The sequence below is a fragment of the Heliangelus exortis genome, chromosome 3 (genome assembly GCF_036169615.1).
Source record: "Heliangelus exortis chromosome 3, bHelExo1.hap1, whole genome shotgun sequence".
NCBI lineage: Eukaryota > Metazoa > Chordata > Aves > Apodiformes > Trochilidae > Heliangelus > Heliangelus exortis.
Genome location: NC_092424.1, coordinates 11,527,071 through 11,542,333, shown reverse-complemented (window position 1 = coordinate 11,542,333; position 15,263 = coordinate 11,527,071). Strand labels below are relative to the sequence as shown.

The window sequence follows — 15,263 nt, the reverse complement described above, 5'->3', positions numbered from 1 at the left end:
TGAGAATGGTGACAATTCTAGTTGCAAACTTTGCATCCTAGATGTCCTTATAGGAAATTGTTAACATGTATTTTCAAGTTACCATCTTGAAAAAGAGCTTTCACTGTTGTCTTCTGCATCTGTGTGTAAAAAAAAATGCCCTAAATTATATTCCATGTTCACCTCATTCTTGTTCCTCTCTTCCCTGCCCATAGCCCTGGGGATGGCGTGGCAGGCTGAGCACACTGAAAGGGAATGGTGTGCAGTCTATTCATTGCTGCACAGCACAAGCTTGTATTTTATTGCTGGATGTTCAGCTTTTGGAAAGCACTATCATGAAACTGTCTGGTGGAATAATTACTACCTAATACTAGCCAATGAAAAACTCCAGTCTCAGACAGATTTAATGGGATAATGCTGAAAGAGACCTCAGAAGGAAACAAAACAACAGCTGAAAAAAGAAAAGAGTATGAATGGTTCTCTTTGGGCTGAAGGGTACCCTGCTCCACACTGCTGAGCTAAAAGAAAGGCAGAGGGCACAGTGATTCAAGCCGTGTGATCTGGTGCTGTAGGAGCAGGGAGCAGAGACATCAGCTGGCTTTATACCCTGGACTCCAGAGCAAAGAATCTGGGAGCCAGCAGTGTTAGTAAAACCCCCAAGGAAACAGCATTGTAAGAGCAGAGAAAAGCTGTTGCTTTGGTTCATACTGGCTGGGTGTCTGGTGGAGCTGAACACAAGAGGAGGGCTCTCAGGGGTAGCTGTTCAGAACACTTCTGTGGGCAAGGTGCCCATCTCCCTCACAGCATCTTCAAAGGGTTTGCAGGGCATGTGCCCTGCACAGGAAATTGCTGAGAGCTGTAATGGAGACTCCTGAACTTCTTGATGCCTGAACTCACCCAAAGTGCAGCCAGAGATTTAACTGAGAGGGTGCCCTCTCATCTCTGAATTGTTAAATGCCCTTCAAGCACCATTGCAGACACTCATCTAAAGGGGTTCCTTTGGTGGCAAAGAGGCTGTAGATAGGAGGCTGAATGAGGAATAAAGCTGCATGTTTTATCAGTACCCATCTTTTTTACTATAACCATCTGCAGGGATTTTAGTCTAGGATGGGTGCTGTAAAAGAGCACCAAAATCACTAACTCATACCTTGTCCTGATGTTTTTTCTGCTGCATTAGCGGTGTCTGCACTCTTCATAGCTTTTAGGTCTTGCTCTTTTTTTTTAGTTTCTAAAGCAAAAAAACCCCCAAACATTAGAAAATGAAGATCTGGAAGCAAAAAAAAAAAAAAAAAAAAAAAAAAAGTCTCCTATTTAGAAATTATCAGTCCCCCCAAGGAAGGCAATCTAACACCTGGCATTAGGCATATCAGTCCATCTAATCACCATTGTTTATTATCTATCATCTTTCTCACCAGGCAAGAAAAAGTGATGGCTGGATGCCTCTAGGGAGTAGAGGCATCTATCAGCCCATATTTATGGTGCAAAATTTAGGCATATTTAGTGCCCCAAAATTCCTGCCAATGTCAATAGAATTTCTGAAGTGGGCAGTAAATATGAGTTTTTACCACTAATACACCAATACTCATAAGATTAATGCATCATGTTGTTGATTTTTCCTCTGAGTAACAGCATGAATTAGGGTCATGGTGTGTGGGGGGTGTTTGGGGAATGCTAGATAACATGTAATATTTCAGTCACTAATTCACTTTTAGATGCAGTTCTTTCTTGTCTGACCTTTTCAGAACATCATGGGGGCAAATCCTCAGTGTCACAGACAGGCTTGTAAGAAAAAGGGAGATTTTTTTGAGGTCTTTTTTTTTTTCTTCTAAGGCCTAAAGTAGTAAAAATACTTGGAACGTTTACTACAGTTCATTTAATGCTTCCCTGCAAAAGTATCTGTCTCTGCTTTTATATCTGACTGAGTACTAGAGGCTTTTGATTTTCCATATTTTTCTTTAGCTATTTTGGCATCACTGACCTACTTGAGAAATTACACCAGGGTTAGTGGTTTCCTAAAAATTTGTATTATTTTTTAAAAGAACAGCTCTTGATTGTTTTTACCAGCTGTGAATAGTTACAATTTTGGGAAGGTTTTTCTTACTGTACCCAGCATTTGGGACACACTGTAACCACCAGCAATGTTTAAATGAACATCAGGCACTATGGATCTCTGGCACCCCTGGGATGAGGACCAAAATTTCATCTGACAGCTGATTAGGTGTGAAGGAAGATGTTTTGCTAATCTGGCAGCAAATGAGCATAATACTCAAAGGACTGCCTTTTCCTCCTACAGATAATGGCTTTAAGTATTCAAGTGTGCAATGTGGTCTCTATAATTTAAATCAGAAGAAAAAGGTAACTTTTTGAAAAATAAGAAATAAGTAGGGAATTCTCTATCACAAGATGACCTCAACACCATATTACATAGATTTTTATCTTAAGAACAAAATGTTTCTACCAGAGTAGAGCTGACATGCTTGGGCCAAAGCAGAAGGGCTAGGGACAGGGCCAAGTGGTTCTTGGGGAAGATGGGTACAGACCATCAGATGTCTTTGTAGGACAGTGCTGGGCAAAGCAAGGCAGGGGCATCTCCAAGGACAGGTTTGATGTAACAGTTATGATTTGCTGCTCTGATCACCCTGGGCCTTCTCTGTGTGAATGCAATCTTTGTTGTTATTGTTCTAACATTTCAGTGATTGAAAACACTTCATGTACTCTTGAATGTTGTCTCCTACCTGCTTATGAGGCTTGACCAAAGACCTCTAAGCCCAACCAAACTATTTAAACTGAATTAAGTCTTAAAGAGTAGGATGACAATTAAAATGGTTATACAGAGTAGTTCCTTATCATATCATCTTTAACTAAAGCTGCAAATATTGCCACCTGTGTCATTAGTATTATATAATTATTTATTACTATATTCTCAACACTGAATATCCCAAGGGATCACATGAATAGCATTAGGAGAAAGTGAACATGTAAAAACTCAAGTGCTTTTGTATAATCAGTGCAACATCAGACTTGGTAACAGATTTAAAGCAAGGGAACAGAAATCTATGAAACATGGTATGACCAAAAAATAGAAATTGTCTGGGATAGTTTCCATATGTTTAATATACAAAAATACCATGAGGGATTTGGATGATATACTAAAAGATTCATCAACTTTTGATTCTGAGTAATGAGATCTTTGTATTTCCACAGCTGAGAAGCTGCAACAGATAGCTGTGGGTAATATAATGGAAAGTCAGTTATAATTACTTGCCTGATTTAACAGCTGTACTTTTTGAAGAAGAATATTCAAGAGTTGATGGATATGTCACACCTTTTCTTGGCTTGCCCTCTAAAAAAAAAAAAATCATTAGATAGAATCACAAAATATTCTAAATTTTCTTGCAACAAAACTCCCATCTAACACAGGCATTCAGAATCAGGCCCTGCTTATTTACTGCCAAACTAGTTTTCTTGAAGATTTCTTTAAGCTGATGGCAGAATCTCAAAACTTCACCACTAAAAATACCAATGCCCAAATCCACCATCATAAAAATAAAAGAAGTAGAAAGCATGAAAACACAGTCCTGAGAAGCATTTAAAAAGATTAGTTCCTTCCTTTGCTCTCAAATGGTGTAAAGCATAAGGGAAAGATTTCTGAAGGACATCTGTATAACCTGTACTTAAACCCACAGCCTCCCAAGGCAGCCTTTTCCAGTGCCTGACTATGCGGTTGACTTAAAAAGCATTTTTGATGTGGGATTCATTCTGTCACAGACACAGCATTCTTCTCTGACCTCTCTTTTGCAGCATGCCATTTCTAGCAGCAGTCTTTTGCAATAATAACAGTGAGAGAAGGCTCTGCCTCTGTGTGGGACCATCTGGTACCTATACTTAGACCTAAAATGAGAGTCTTATCTTAAAACAATGAGGGGCATTTCCTAGTTAAGCTTGAAACCACAAATCTTTTTAGTGCCGCACCAGATGCCATCTAAACTGGTACATGTGGCCATGCAACTCCATCTCTTGGGGCACTTTTTGCATTCCCAAAGCATGTCTATAGCACTGGATAAAAAGTGTTACAGAGAAGTCCAGTGTAGGGAAGACAGCTCTGACCTCTAGGAGCTGGAAGTAACTTATTTACACAAGCTTTGCCATGGTGTGTGTAGGACTCCTGGCTCCCTCAGTGGCTCTCTTTGCAAGTTGCTGTCCTGTGTCATATGTCTGAGCCACCTCAGGTGAGACCTACCTCCATCTCCTGCAAAACCTGACTCATGATGGTGATGCTAGGCTTTCTTTACTTTATTCCCTTGGTGGATTCTTTTAGAAGTTATGTGGCACTGTGAGCATGTCAGTTGTCATCCTGGGTGATTAATCCAGAACCCAGAAGAACAGAATTAACTGCTATAGACTGCGCAGCTTCTGGGAACTGGCACACAAAGAAATGTATATGCAAGAGAAACTGGACCCCTGCAACTGTGCAGGGATGGCCACGAAGCTGGGGAGATAATGTCCTTTGTCCCTTTTCATGTCTCAAGCTCCTTTGTGCTAGTCCTCTATGAAATTAAAAAGCCCTAGATGAAGAAGACAGTTTGAGTTACTAATGAGGCAGTGATGTCAAGAGCTATTCCATTTTTTATTTACATTGACAGACTCAGAGCAGCTCCACTGAAGTCAGCACAGATCTGCCAAAGACCAGAGGTGGCAAGTTAGCATGTGAGGACGAGCTGGAAAGAGCTTCTTCCTTGCCCTCAGATCTTGCACCAACGTTGGCCTAAGTGACAGGCAGGAGGTGCTCACATCCACTTCTCCCCAAGCTAAAACAAGGATCAGGAGCCAAACAGGACTAGGGAGCTCTTCTGCCAATTTGGTAGAAAGTTTCAGTAGTGCAGATTATTTCTAAATGCATTTCTGCATCTGCAACAGAGGTAGAGTTGTGAGGTATGAGTGGCTGGTAAATGGATGCAGCCATAGCATAATAATCAGATCTTAATTTAGAATCTTTCTGTGATTATCTGATTTTGAATGTAAACCTGAAGCCCACTGCTGTGCAAAAGAAGTAGCTGACTCCTCCTAGACTTTGGGGTTTTTGATCAACCCCAGCTTCCATCCTATATATGATCAGTAGTTAGGTCTGACCTGAACGTGGCCCTGTTCTCTGGAACAATGGTAGCATCTTTTTCACTGTCTGTAAAAGCTGCATTTAGGTTGGAGTTAACACACTTAAAAACGGGTTTGCACGTGGGCTGAAAACCTCAACTTTTGGCTGCTGAAGTACTATGGGGTGGTGCCTGCTCACCCTCTCATGCTTATTTGTGACTTGCAAACCCAGAGATTTAGGACTCTATTTTCTTAACTCTCTAACTGCAAAACTCCCACTAAACTGAATGGAGTCATTCAACTGAGTGCCAAGGGGTTTCAGTGTTTGAAGTGAATACCAATGCATGTGTCCTGGTGCTGCTTGCTTTAATCCCTCAGGAAAAGACCCCAACCCCCATTGCCCCTAAATCACAGCCACTTCATTGCCTGGGTCCCCCAGAGATTCATCTTCTGTACTCTCTTGTGTGGATGCTCATTCACAATTTTAATATCACAAACTCTTGGTGACAATATCCTCACCAAGAATAAACTGTTGGCACATTTCCAGGGCAGAGTATTGCATGTGTTTGGTCTGTTGACAGCGAGTTCAGCTGGAGAATGAGGGACTCAGTTGAAACTCTAAAGCTATCCTGAAGTTAATGCTGAGGTGACTTTGTGTTTTTGTTATAGAATGCATTATGCAGCTCTGACTTTTAGCACTCTTTATTTAAAAATAAATTACAGTTCATTTCTTTCTGAGAGTGAGATCTTTCTGCATACAGACTCAGGCTGCTGAGATGAGTAGCACAGCCTTCCTGGGGTTTTAGTCTTCTAAATTTCTCTCCAAAATTTCCACACTTTCAGTAGGTATAGAGAGACTTTTCTTTCTATGTATATATCATAACATTTGGCATATATATTTATGATATATACGTTTTGGGTTGGAAGGGAGCTTAAAGATTTTGTTCCACTCCTCCTTCCAAGAGCAGGGACACCTGCCACTAGACCAGGTTGCTCAAAAATCCATCATATCATATGAAATACAGGATACATATTGTGTGATAAATTATATTAGATGTATGCTTGACCTAGTTTATAAACTAGGTAGTTCCAATGACATCAATGAGAACACACAGCATGCATAAAATAAAGTGCCTGAGGGACAAATATCATCATGCCTGCATGTACCCAGATTTCTCATCAAGGCCTCTTGAATGTGCTTAAAATGTTCTCTTGTGTTTTCTTTTGTAGTGTCTCATTAATTAAGAACAAAGTTTGTTACTGTAAATCAAAAATTCCTGCAGTTTTACAGGATAACAACTGAGCAGCTGCTGAGGTAAAAAAGAAATCTTATTTCCTATTTATGTACCAAAATTACAATGTGCTGTTTGTTGAGGAAAAAACAGCAACAAGTACAAGTAGCAATTCAGCTGTTCCAAGAAATTCTTACTCATCCAAAATAAACCTTCTCATAATGTCGTGTACCCATGGCAGAATACTGTAAATCTTCATCCAAATATATTAATGCAAGTTCCAGATGACAGTTTGTCTTGGTCATTTTCTGAGGCCTGTCCACAGATTTTCACATGAAAATATTTGACAGAATCACAGAATGTTAGGGGTTGGAGATCATCCAGTCCAACCCCCCTGCTAGAGCAGGTTCACTTGGAGTAGGTTGCACAGGATGGTGTCCAGGCAGGTTTTGAATGTCTCCAGAGATGGACTCCACCAGCTCTCTGGGCAGCCTGTTCCTGTGTACCCTTACAGTAAAGAAGTTTTTCCTTATGTTTAGGTTGAACCTCCCGTGTTCCAGTTTGTGATCATTGGCCCTTGTCCTGGGCATTGGGCACCACTGAAAAGAGTCTGTTTCCATCCTTCTGACACCTGCTCTTTAGATATTTATTAGCACCGATGAGATCCCACCTCAGACTCCTCCAGGTTGAACAGGCCCAGCTCTCTCAGCCTTTCCTCATAGATGTTCCAGTCCCTTACTCATCTTAGTGGTTCTGTGCTGGACTCTCCAGTAATCCTTTGTCCTTCATGAACTGGAGAGCCCAGAATTGGATGCAGTATTCCAGATGGGGCCCCAGTGGGGCAGAGCAGAGGGGGAGGGTGACCTCCCTCATCCTGCTTGCTGTAGAATTCTTGATGCATGCTTGCTGGCTCATGGTCATTCTATTGTCTGCCAGGACTCCCAGGTCTTTATCTACAGAGCTGCTTTCTAGCAGGTCAGCCCCTGTGCTGCTGCATGGGACTGTTCCTCCCCAGGTGCAGTACCATACAGTTGCCCTTGTTGAACTTCATGCAGTTCCCCTCTGCCCGATTCTCCAGCCTGTCCAGGCCACACAGGCCAGCCACTTTATTTTTTGTGGTTGATCAGTTGCTTAAGCTGTTGGTTTTTCCAGGAATGATGTAGTTAACTAACATCAATTGGTTGTACCTATCCTAAACCTTCAAAAGTGTAGACCAGCAAGAATTGACCCACTGCATGGATGCAGCAAGAAGTGAGATTTAGAAATTGTACATAAAACACTGTAAATTAGACGTGGGTATAATTAGCTCAAGTGGGTTTAATGTATTTGAAGTTGGTGTACAGGGGATCTAATTTTAAAAAAAAACCTGTGAATTTTGTCAGTGAATGAGAGTTGCTGTATGCAGTATGATGAGAAAAAACCCACCTTAAATGAAGGTGGATTTCCCTGTGTTATGTAGAGTAGGTATCAAACCTATTTGGCCAATAGACATGTGGAGAATTTGTAACATACTTGGCATGCACCAACAGAACTGCTTAATGTAGTGTTTGTATAAATACAATGGAGCTGTATGTGGCTCCAGATGGGCCAACAGAAGTCAGAGGGCACTTTAGAAGGTGCAGACTAAAGAGCAGTCTAAAGATGCTTCAAATGGGCAAAAGGGGCCTTAGTTCCCTTAGCAGTACTGCTTACAAGGGTGGAGAACAAGTGTAATAAGAACACCTCCATCTCAATACAGAGGCTGAGATTTTATGTACCAATAGCAGTAATTAAGGTGTCCTCAAAGAGTCAATCCAAACCACCTGTAATCTATCACAACGGGCTCAGAGAGTCAATCCAAACCACCTGTATGGAGCACTCCCCTGGTGGGGTGTGTGTGTCTTGGAAGGTTATATAGGGACCTCAGAATAAGAACTGTCTCAAGTGCACTTTCATGCTAAAGCTGGTGGGCTGGGCCTGGGGTTCCTAAGCAGGTCTTTAAAATGAGATGGCTGCTTCCCACTGATCCTTTTCCTGTCCAGCTGATCAGGCAGTGGGAAGCAGCCAGGAGGCTCCAGAGCTCAACCATGGTACCTGACACGAGGAAGGATTCCCTCCAGCGTGGCAGTGACAGGGACCGGACACCGTTGGAGAAGGTCCCGCGGTAACCAGAGTGGCCGGCAACTTTCTGGACGAGGATCTTCCCACCTGTGTTGTCGATTATTCCACTGCAAGGGGAAAACATGGTGTCTGAAGCAGAAACTCCCCCCAAAAAACCTTAGAAACTGTTCAGCAGTGCAAGAGGTATGAAACGTTCACTTTTACCTTTAAACCAGGGGATGTAGTGGCTCTGTGATGCTACGGCTAAGTCTGCTGCTAAGAAATATTTGTGCTTCTTCCACACAGAGAAGAGCAGTTTGTTAGAGTGCTGTCAGGATCTGTTTGCTCTTCCCACTGATAGACTGGTCCTGTGTTTAAGGTTGACCTACTTGCACACAAGAACAAGCTACTGCCTTCGTTAAAATTCCTGCAAGCTTGATTGAATGACTGAAGATACAGGACAAACTACTCAGAGGAGTTTTCAGGCCAACTATGTGACAGAAATATGAATTTGAGGTAAACCTTCCACTCGCTTGACTTTTTCTTTTGTAAAAAATTAATGTTTCCTTTGAGTTCCAATATGTCTTATCTGCAAAAAACTCAGCCTGGAGTAAACTGAACACAATGTTGCTGGAAGCTGTGGTAAACCTGGCAGGCTCCACCAGCCATGCACATTAAATGGTGTTTGACATATGATGTAACATGTATCTCAAGACAAACAGAAAACCTTCAATGTATGCAACCTGCTGTGGCAACACTAGGAAAGGAGGCAAACCAGGGAGCCACTGAGTGGGGCTGCCAGTAACGATGCTGCAGAAAAAGTAGTAGTGGGCAGCCAGAAATTGTGAAGAATATTTTAGAGCTGTAGCTTTCTCTGATGCCTGCAAGAAGCTGCTGGTAAAATAACTGTAAGGAAATGAAATTCACTGCCTGGGGAAATGGAACATATAAGCTAACAAAGCCAAGCCAAGCTGGCAAATGAGGAAAAACTGAAACCCTCACTGGAACAATAGAGGCAGCCAGCGTTTGAACTACGGGGGAAACTGCAGTTGTAACTTCCCTTCGGGACAAGCTGTGCAGGAAAGACAAAGAGATTTCAAACAGATTCCATTGTGCACTAGGATCTGAAGGAAGAATTTGTTGTTTGACAGGCAGTCACCTGGCAGTCTCCCCAGCAAGGGACTGAGCAGAAAGAGATGCAGCCAGGAGGTGGCAGCCCTATGCACCCTGCACAGTGCAGAGGTAAGGTGCTAAGTCCCCAGAGCTTTACTATTCAATTTTACTCAAAGTCCCAGCTATTGCACCAAACTAAAAGCACTGCAATAGCTTGAATAATTCCAAAAGAAGTCAAGTTGTCAATCAGGCTTCATAAATTCTTACTGCATTTTCTGCTAAAAACATCCTGCTTATAATTAGGGTGTGTTTTCATTGTGAAGTTATTCTCCACTAAAATTTTATGCACATTTTTGCATGGCTAATAAAATTCATAGAAATCTGTGCTATAAAACTGCTATTCAGCATTTTCTTGTCCAGTGACCTTTTCTGTGGCTGGAAAACACATTACTCAGCCTTTGATGTCAAGGACAGTTAAATTCAAAGATGGAGAACCAAACCAGTCCCAGAAGGATTAGGGTTATATGCATTCATCACTGGTGATATGCCTGTTTTTTTCTGAAGCTTCATTAGTAGCAGCAGCTCCATCCCTATTTTCCACTCAAATAATAATACTACAATAGTAATTTGCTATGCATGAATGAGAGATCTGCAAATCTCAAGAAGCTTCTCATAAAGTTGAGAAATGTCTTCAAACCCACTGATTTCAGTAGGAATATAGGATTTACAGCATTTTATAAGATTGGATCTATAGCATCACACATGGTCTTTCTCGCAGGTTTTTCTACTAAAGCAACAGCCTGCAATCAAATGTAGAAGGCAGTGGAAATTTCAAAGGGTCTGAAAAACCCAGAGCTCCCTACAATGAACTGACAGGTTTTTTTTTTTAATGCCTTGCTCATTTAAACTCACTCACCTGTGAATTGCAGCATTGCACACACTGGAAAAGGATGCGTAAATGTCTGTGCCATAAACACGGTATTTTACATCTTGACATCCTGGAGGGCATTTTGCAATGAATTCTGGATTAATTATCTTCCCCGCCTTGACATCACAATCGATCTGGGGTACATCTGTGAGTGCAAAATCTTGGTCAAGTCAGATTGAATGTCTTCATAGCTGAGTGATTTTGTCATGAAACAATAAGTAACTGAGTGACAGGGATGCCCTCCTCTCGTGCCTCCGTATCACAATGGTTTGATTTTGGGATACAAGACTGTATCTGTGTGTTCTTCATCTAAAATATAGCACATACTAACTCCTATATCAAGGAATATGACTGTAACTAAGGATGGATTACAGAATTCTGATGATATTTCTGACCTTCAGTGTTTGCTTCTTTGAAGGAAATAGCTATAATTACACTTGTGCTGGAGAGAGAAAGAAATTTAGTCACCCAGGCTGTGTTTAACATGTGGGAAGGAGGGGGCAGAGGAAGAGGTGGCTGTGATTTGGGACTGGGAAGGACTGTGCACACACGACACAGGATGTTTCCCAGGCCTCCTGCTGTGCTCGTGTAGCTCCGTGCCATCCATAACACCAGGCTTCAGCCATATCCCATTATCTTGCCCTTAATTTTAAAAACTATTTACTGGGTACAATTTACTGCGAACAAGGGCTTTAAATGTGAGTTCACAACCTCGCAGCAGGCTTGCTTGTCAACTAAATGAGCAAAATAATCTGTGGACAGTGATGCTCTTACAACAATGTAGTTGAAAATTGCAATTCTAATGCATAGGACATTCACCATGTCTCATGCTAATCAGCTACATATGCTTTGTATTACATCATGTCCATGTCACGTATTTTTGTCTCTGTGAAAATCTTAGTGCTTGCTTAGATCCTTGTGTTGTACCTAATGACCTCTGAAGTCACATTTTAGTAGTAAAGTACACAATTTCCCCTTTACACACATTCAGTGGCACACACTTTACTTATTAATTTGATTTCAGTAAAGGATCTGTTAGTTAGTTTATGCTTCCATTGACTCTTCAGACAAACATGAAGTTACCAGAATATAATCTCACCTTGCATTTTTTTTATATATCAGACATGCCTGCTGTAAAGCAGCCAAAAACATTACTGGGACCACTTACATAGTTTAGCCTTTTTCATCTTCTTTGTGGCTTCCTTAGATGCATACGTACATATAAGAAACACACCTAAAGCAAAGAAAACGTAAGAAAAAAAGAGACTATCAACAGTCAGCCACTACAAGATCCTATGCATGAGATTTCCCAAACTTGAATCAGTAAGTTGAGAAAATGAAATGGGAATATTCATAGCCACAGCTGGGTTTCTATTTGTTGGTTAACTTCACAGTCAAGATGATATCAACTGCAGGGCAGATTTTTTGAAGGGGATTAAAGATCAGCTCACACATGAGCTGATCAAGATGCCATTGAGTCCCATGCAGTCCAAAAAAAACCCACAAAAGGCCTCAGTATTTTGACAAGTAATGGAAACTCTTTGTATTTGGTATTACAGAAGATAGGGAGAGAAAGGTCCTTCCTTCTTGATAGCCTGGCAGGGAGGTTACCCAGTAACCATGGGCTGTGAGATGTCACCCACTGGTGGCAGTGGGTATCAGATACTGGGCAGCAATACAGACCATATGAGGTTTTAGTGTGTCATGTTCCAGTATCCTGTCCCAGCCAGGGCACTGGGATTTTTCAGTAAGTAGAATTAGGATTTGAAAAGTGTAATAGTAAGAAGGACACAGAGTGTTATGTTGAAACATAGATTGCAATCTGTGCATTCAGCTTCCCTTGTTAGGCTTACTTGGTAAGTGCATGACATACGAAACCTTTTCATTCTCTTTGCTTATTTTATAATCATGATATTATGGGTAATTAATATCTTCATTAAAATACCTTGCTTTTCTTATTCACCTTCTCCTTTGGGCTTTCAGAGGGAATTAAAACTGTCTATGATGTGTTGGCTGATCCTCTCATCATTTGTTAAATTAATCTTACTAGAATATGCAACAGCAATCTTACTTCTTTCTTTTATGCTCTTCTCCCCCTTGGCTGGTTGCAGAGTTTTTAGACCAAATAATTTCTAGAACTTGCTCAAAAGGAAAATCAGTCTCACAGTGTCTGAGGTGACAACGTATGGGTGCAGTACTGGGACCTTTTGTCACTGTTTCATTTGTGTAACTAAGACAAAATTGTAGTTAGAAAAAGAAGGAGAAAACCAGTGGAAAATAAACTGCTAACCACATTCAGCAGTAGGGTATAATTGAATGTGGGGAAAGTAATATGGTCCCTCAGTAAGGACAGAGGAACTACACAGAGAGCTATGAATTTAAACTAATTCCCTGCCAGAGAGAATGTTGTGTGGGAATATCACATCTAAACTGATACAGCACTGTTAGGCTACATGGTGGCTGCATCTCCATCAAAGGGAGGCATGGAAGTAAAGCACCCTAAGAAATCATGCTTGATCAGCAGAGTGTTCATGTAAGATAAATTGCAATTTCTGGAGTCTCAAAAAAAAAAAAGTTCTCAAAAAGCAAGATCCTGTCTGACCACCAGGAGACAGAAAATAATACATATTTATCACCTTTTTTCCTTTGGTGCTTTCTTCATGGAATAAGTAAGAACACAGAATAAAATTAGGAGGGTATGCACCCATGTGAGAAACAGCTGATTTTTCTTTGTAGTGAATTTCTACATTATAGATGTTTTTCAGGCCCAGTTGTACCGACATGGATTGCGTGCAGCTGGTCATGTATAGCCTGGTCTAGTAGGAGGTGTCCCTGCCCAGGCAGGGGGCATGGAACTAGGTGGTGTCTACCTGGACTTCAGCAAGGCCTTTGACACCATCTCCCACAGCATTCTCCTGAAAAAGCTGTCAGCCCACAGCTTGGACAGGGGCACTCTGCGCTGGGTTAGGAACTGGCTGGAGGGCCGGGCCCAGAGAGTGGTGCTGAATGGTGCTGATCCAGTTGGCAGCCGGTCACTGGTGGTGTCCCCCAGGGATCAGTGTTGGGCCCAGTTCTATTTAATATCTTTATTGACGATTTAGATGAGGGGATTGAGTCCATCATCAGCAAATTTGCAGATGACACTAAGCTGGGGGGAAGTGTCGATCAGCTGGAAGGCAGGAGGGCTCTGCAGAGGGACCTGGACAGACTGGAGAGTTGGGCTGATTCCAACGGGATGAGGTTCAACAAGGCCAAGTGCTGGGTCCTGCACTTTGGCCACAACAACCCCATGCAGCACTACAGGCTGGGCACAGAGTGGCTGAGAGCAGCCAGACACAGAGGGACCTGGGAGTCTGGACTGACAGGAAGCTGAACATGAGCCAGCAGTGTGCCCAGGTGGCCAAGAAGGCCAATGGCATCCTGGCCTGTATCAGGAACAGCGTGGCCAGCAGGTCCAAGGAAGTGATTCTGCCCCTGTACTCAGCGCTGGTGAGGCCACACCTGGAGTACTGTGTCCAGTTCTGGGCCCCTCAGTTTAGGAAGGAGATTGAGGTCCTAGAGCAGGTCCAAAGGAGGACAACTAGGATGGTGAAGGGACTCGAGCACAGATCCTTTGAGGAGAGGCTGAGGGAGCTGGGGCTGTTCAGCCTGGAGAAGAGGAGGCTCAGGGGAGACCTCATCACTCTCTACAACTCCCTGAAAGGAGGTTGGAGCCGGGGGGGGGTTGGTCTCTCTTCCCAGGCAACCCTCAGCAAGACAAGAGGGCACGGTCTCAAGTTGTGCCAGGGGAGGTTTAGGTTGAACATTAGAAAGAATTTCTTTACTGAGAGGGTGACAAAGCATTGGAATGGGCTGCCCTGGGAAGTGGTGGATTCTCTGTCCCTGGAGATATTTAAAAAGAGACTGGATGTGGCACTCAGTGCCATGGGCTGGTAACTGCAGCAGTAGTGGATCAAGGGTTGGACTTGATGATCTCTGAGGTCCCTTACAACCCAACCAATTCTATGATTCTATGATTTTTAAGGTCCTTTCCAACCCAAACCATTCTATGGTTTTATGATTCTATACTTAGAGATCTCTGCAAGTAATTGGAATTGTTTTGAGGCCAAAGTCAAGAAGTCTGGGTAGCCTGTTTCTGAAAAGCTGCGAGCTTCATCAGCAATGCAGTTCAAATGGAAAGAGGCCAGGAGCCATTGGTCAGTCAGGACAGGAGAGTACTAATTGCAAAGTACTAATTGCAGCACGTCAACTGTACTTACCAAAGAAGGTTGCAATGACTGTGGCCTTCATGGTGAGTGAAGCAAAATCTGGATATGACACTAAGAAGTACTGAAAAGGAAAAGAAGAGTTCATCAGGATGGATTTACAGGTATCACAGAAGACACTGGTGGGGGGAAGAGGTATTGTGGGGGAAGGTATTGACTTCTTCAACCTTTCACAGTCTTCAAATGTTCCATCCTCTTATGCTTTGTAGAGCAGCTGATGTTTCCAGAGGAGATGGTTTTTGGGCTGTGGCACTTTCATAGACTAATTTTTTACTTCTGTCCAAGATTTGCCACAGGAAACCAAGATTTCATTACACAGACTTATTTCTGAAGCCAGTGGGAGGAGAGGACATGATGGGTACAGACGTTCTGACAGCTATACAAGGTCATTCAGTACCTTTCTAAGTACCTTTCAGTATGCCTTTCTAAGGCATATTCATGATATTAAATTGTCTACACATTAAACCACACCATGTAATCTTATAATGGTATGAGGAACTCCTGAAGGACATTGCAGTCTTGCCATCATTTGTGAGCCAAATTACTGGTTTCTTTCCTTTTCTGAGGAGGTGTGGG

At 42.3% G+C, this 15,263-nt stretch overlaps 1 protein-coding gene across 1 annotated transcript in view; it reads right to left on the bottom strand.

Moving 5' to 3' along the window:
* The window catches only part of VIT (vitrin), a 36,968-nt gene extending 22,221 nt beyond the window's left edge, over positions 1-14,747 (bottom strand). The window contains exons 1-6 of the mRNA XM_071739163.1: positions 14,682-14,747; positions 11,591-11,656; positions 10,411-10,567; positions 8,376-8,509; positions 3,245-3,322; positions 1,127-1,207 (exon numbers count right to left, since the gene is read on the bottom strand). Of these exons, the coding sequence (XP_071595264.1) occupies positions 1,127-1,207; positions 3,245-3,322; positions 8,376-8,509; positions 10,411-10,567; positions 11,591-11,656; positions 14,682-14,712 (547 nt within the window). The 5' untranslated portion in view covers positions 14,713-14,747. The remainder of the gene's footprint in view (positions 1-1,126; positions 1,208-3,244; positions 3,323-8,375; positions 8,510-10,410; positions 10,568-11,590; positions 11,657-14,681) is intronic.
* Between the last annotated feature and the right edge of the window lie 516 nt (positions 14,748-15,263).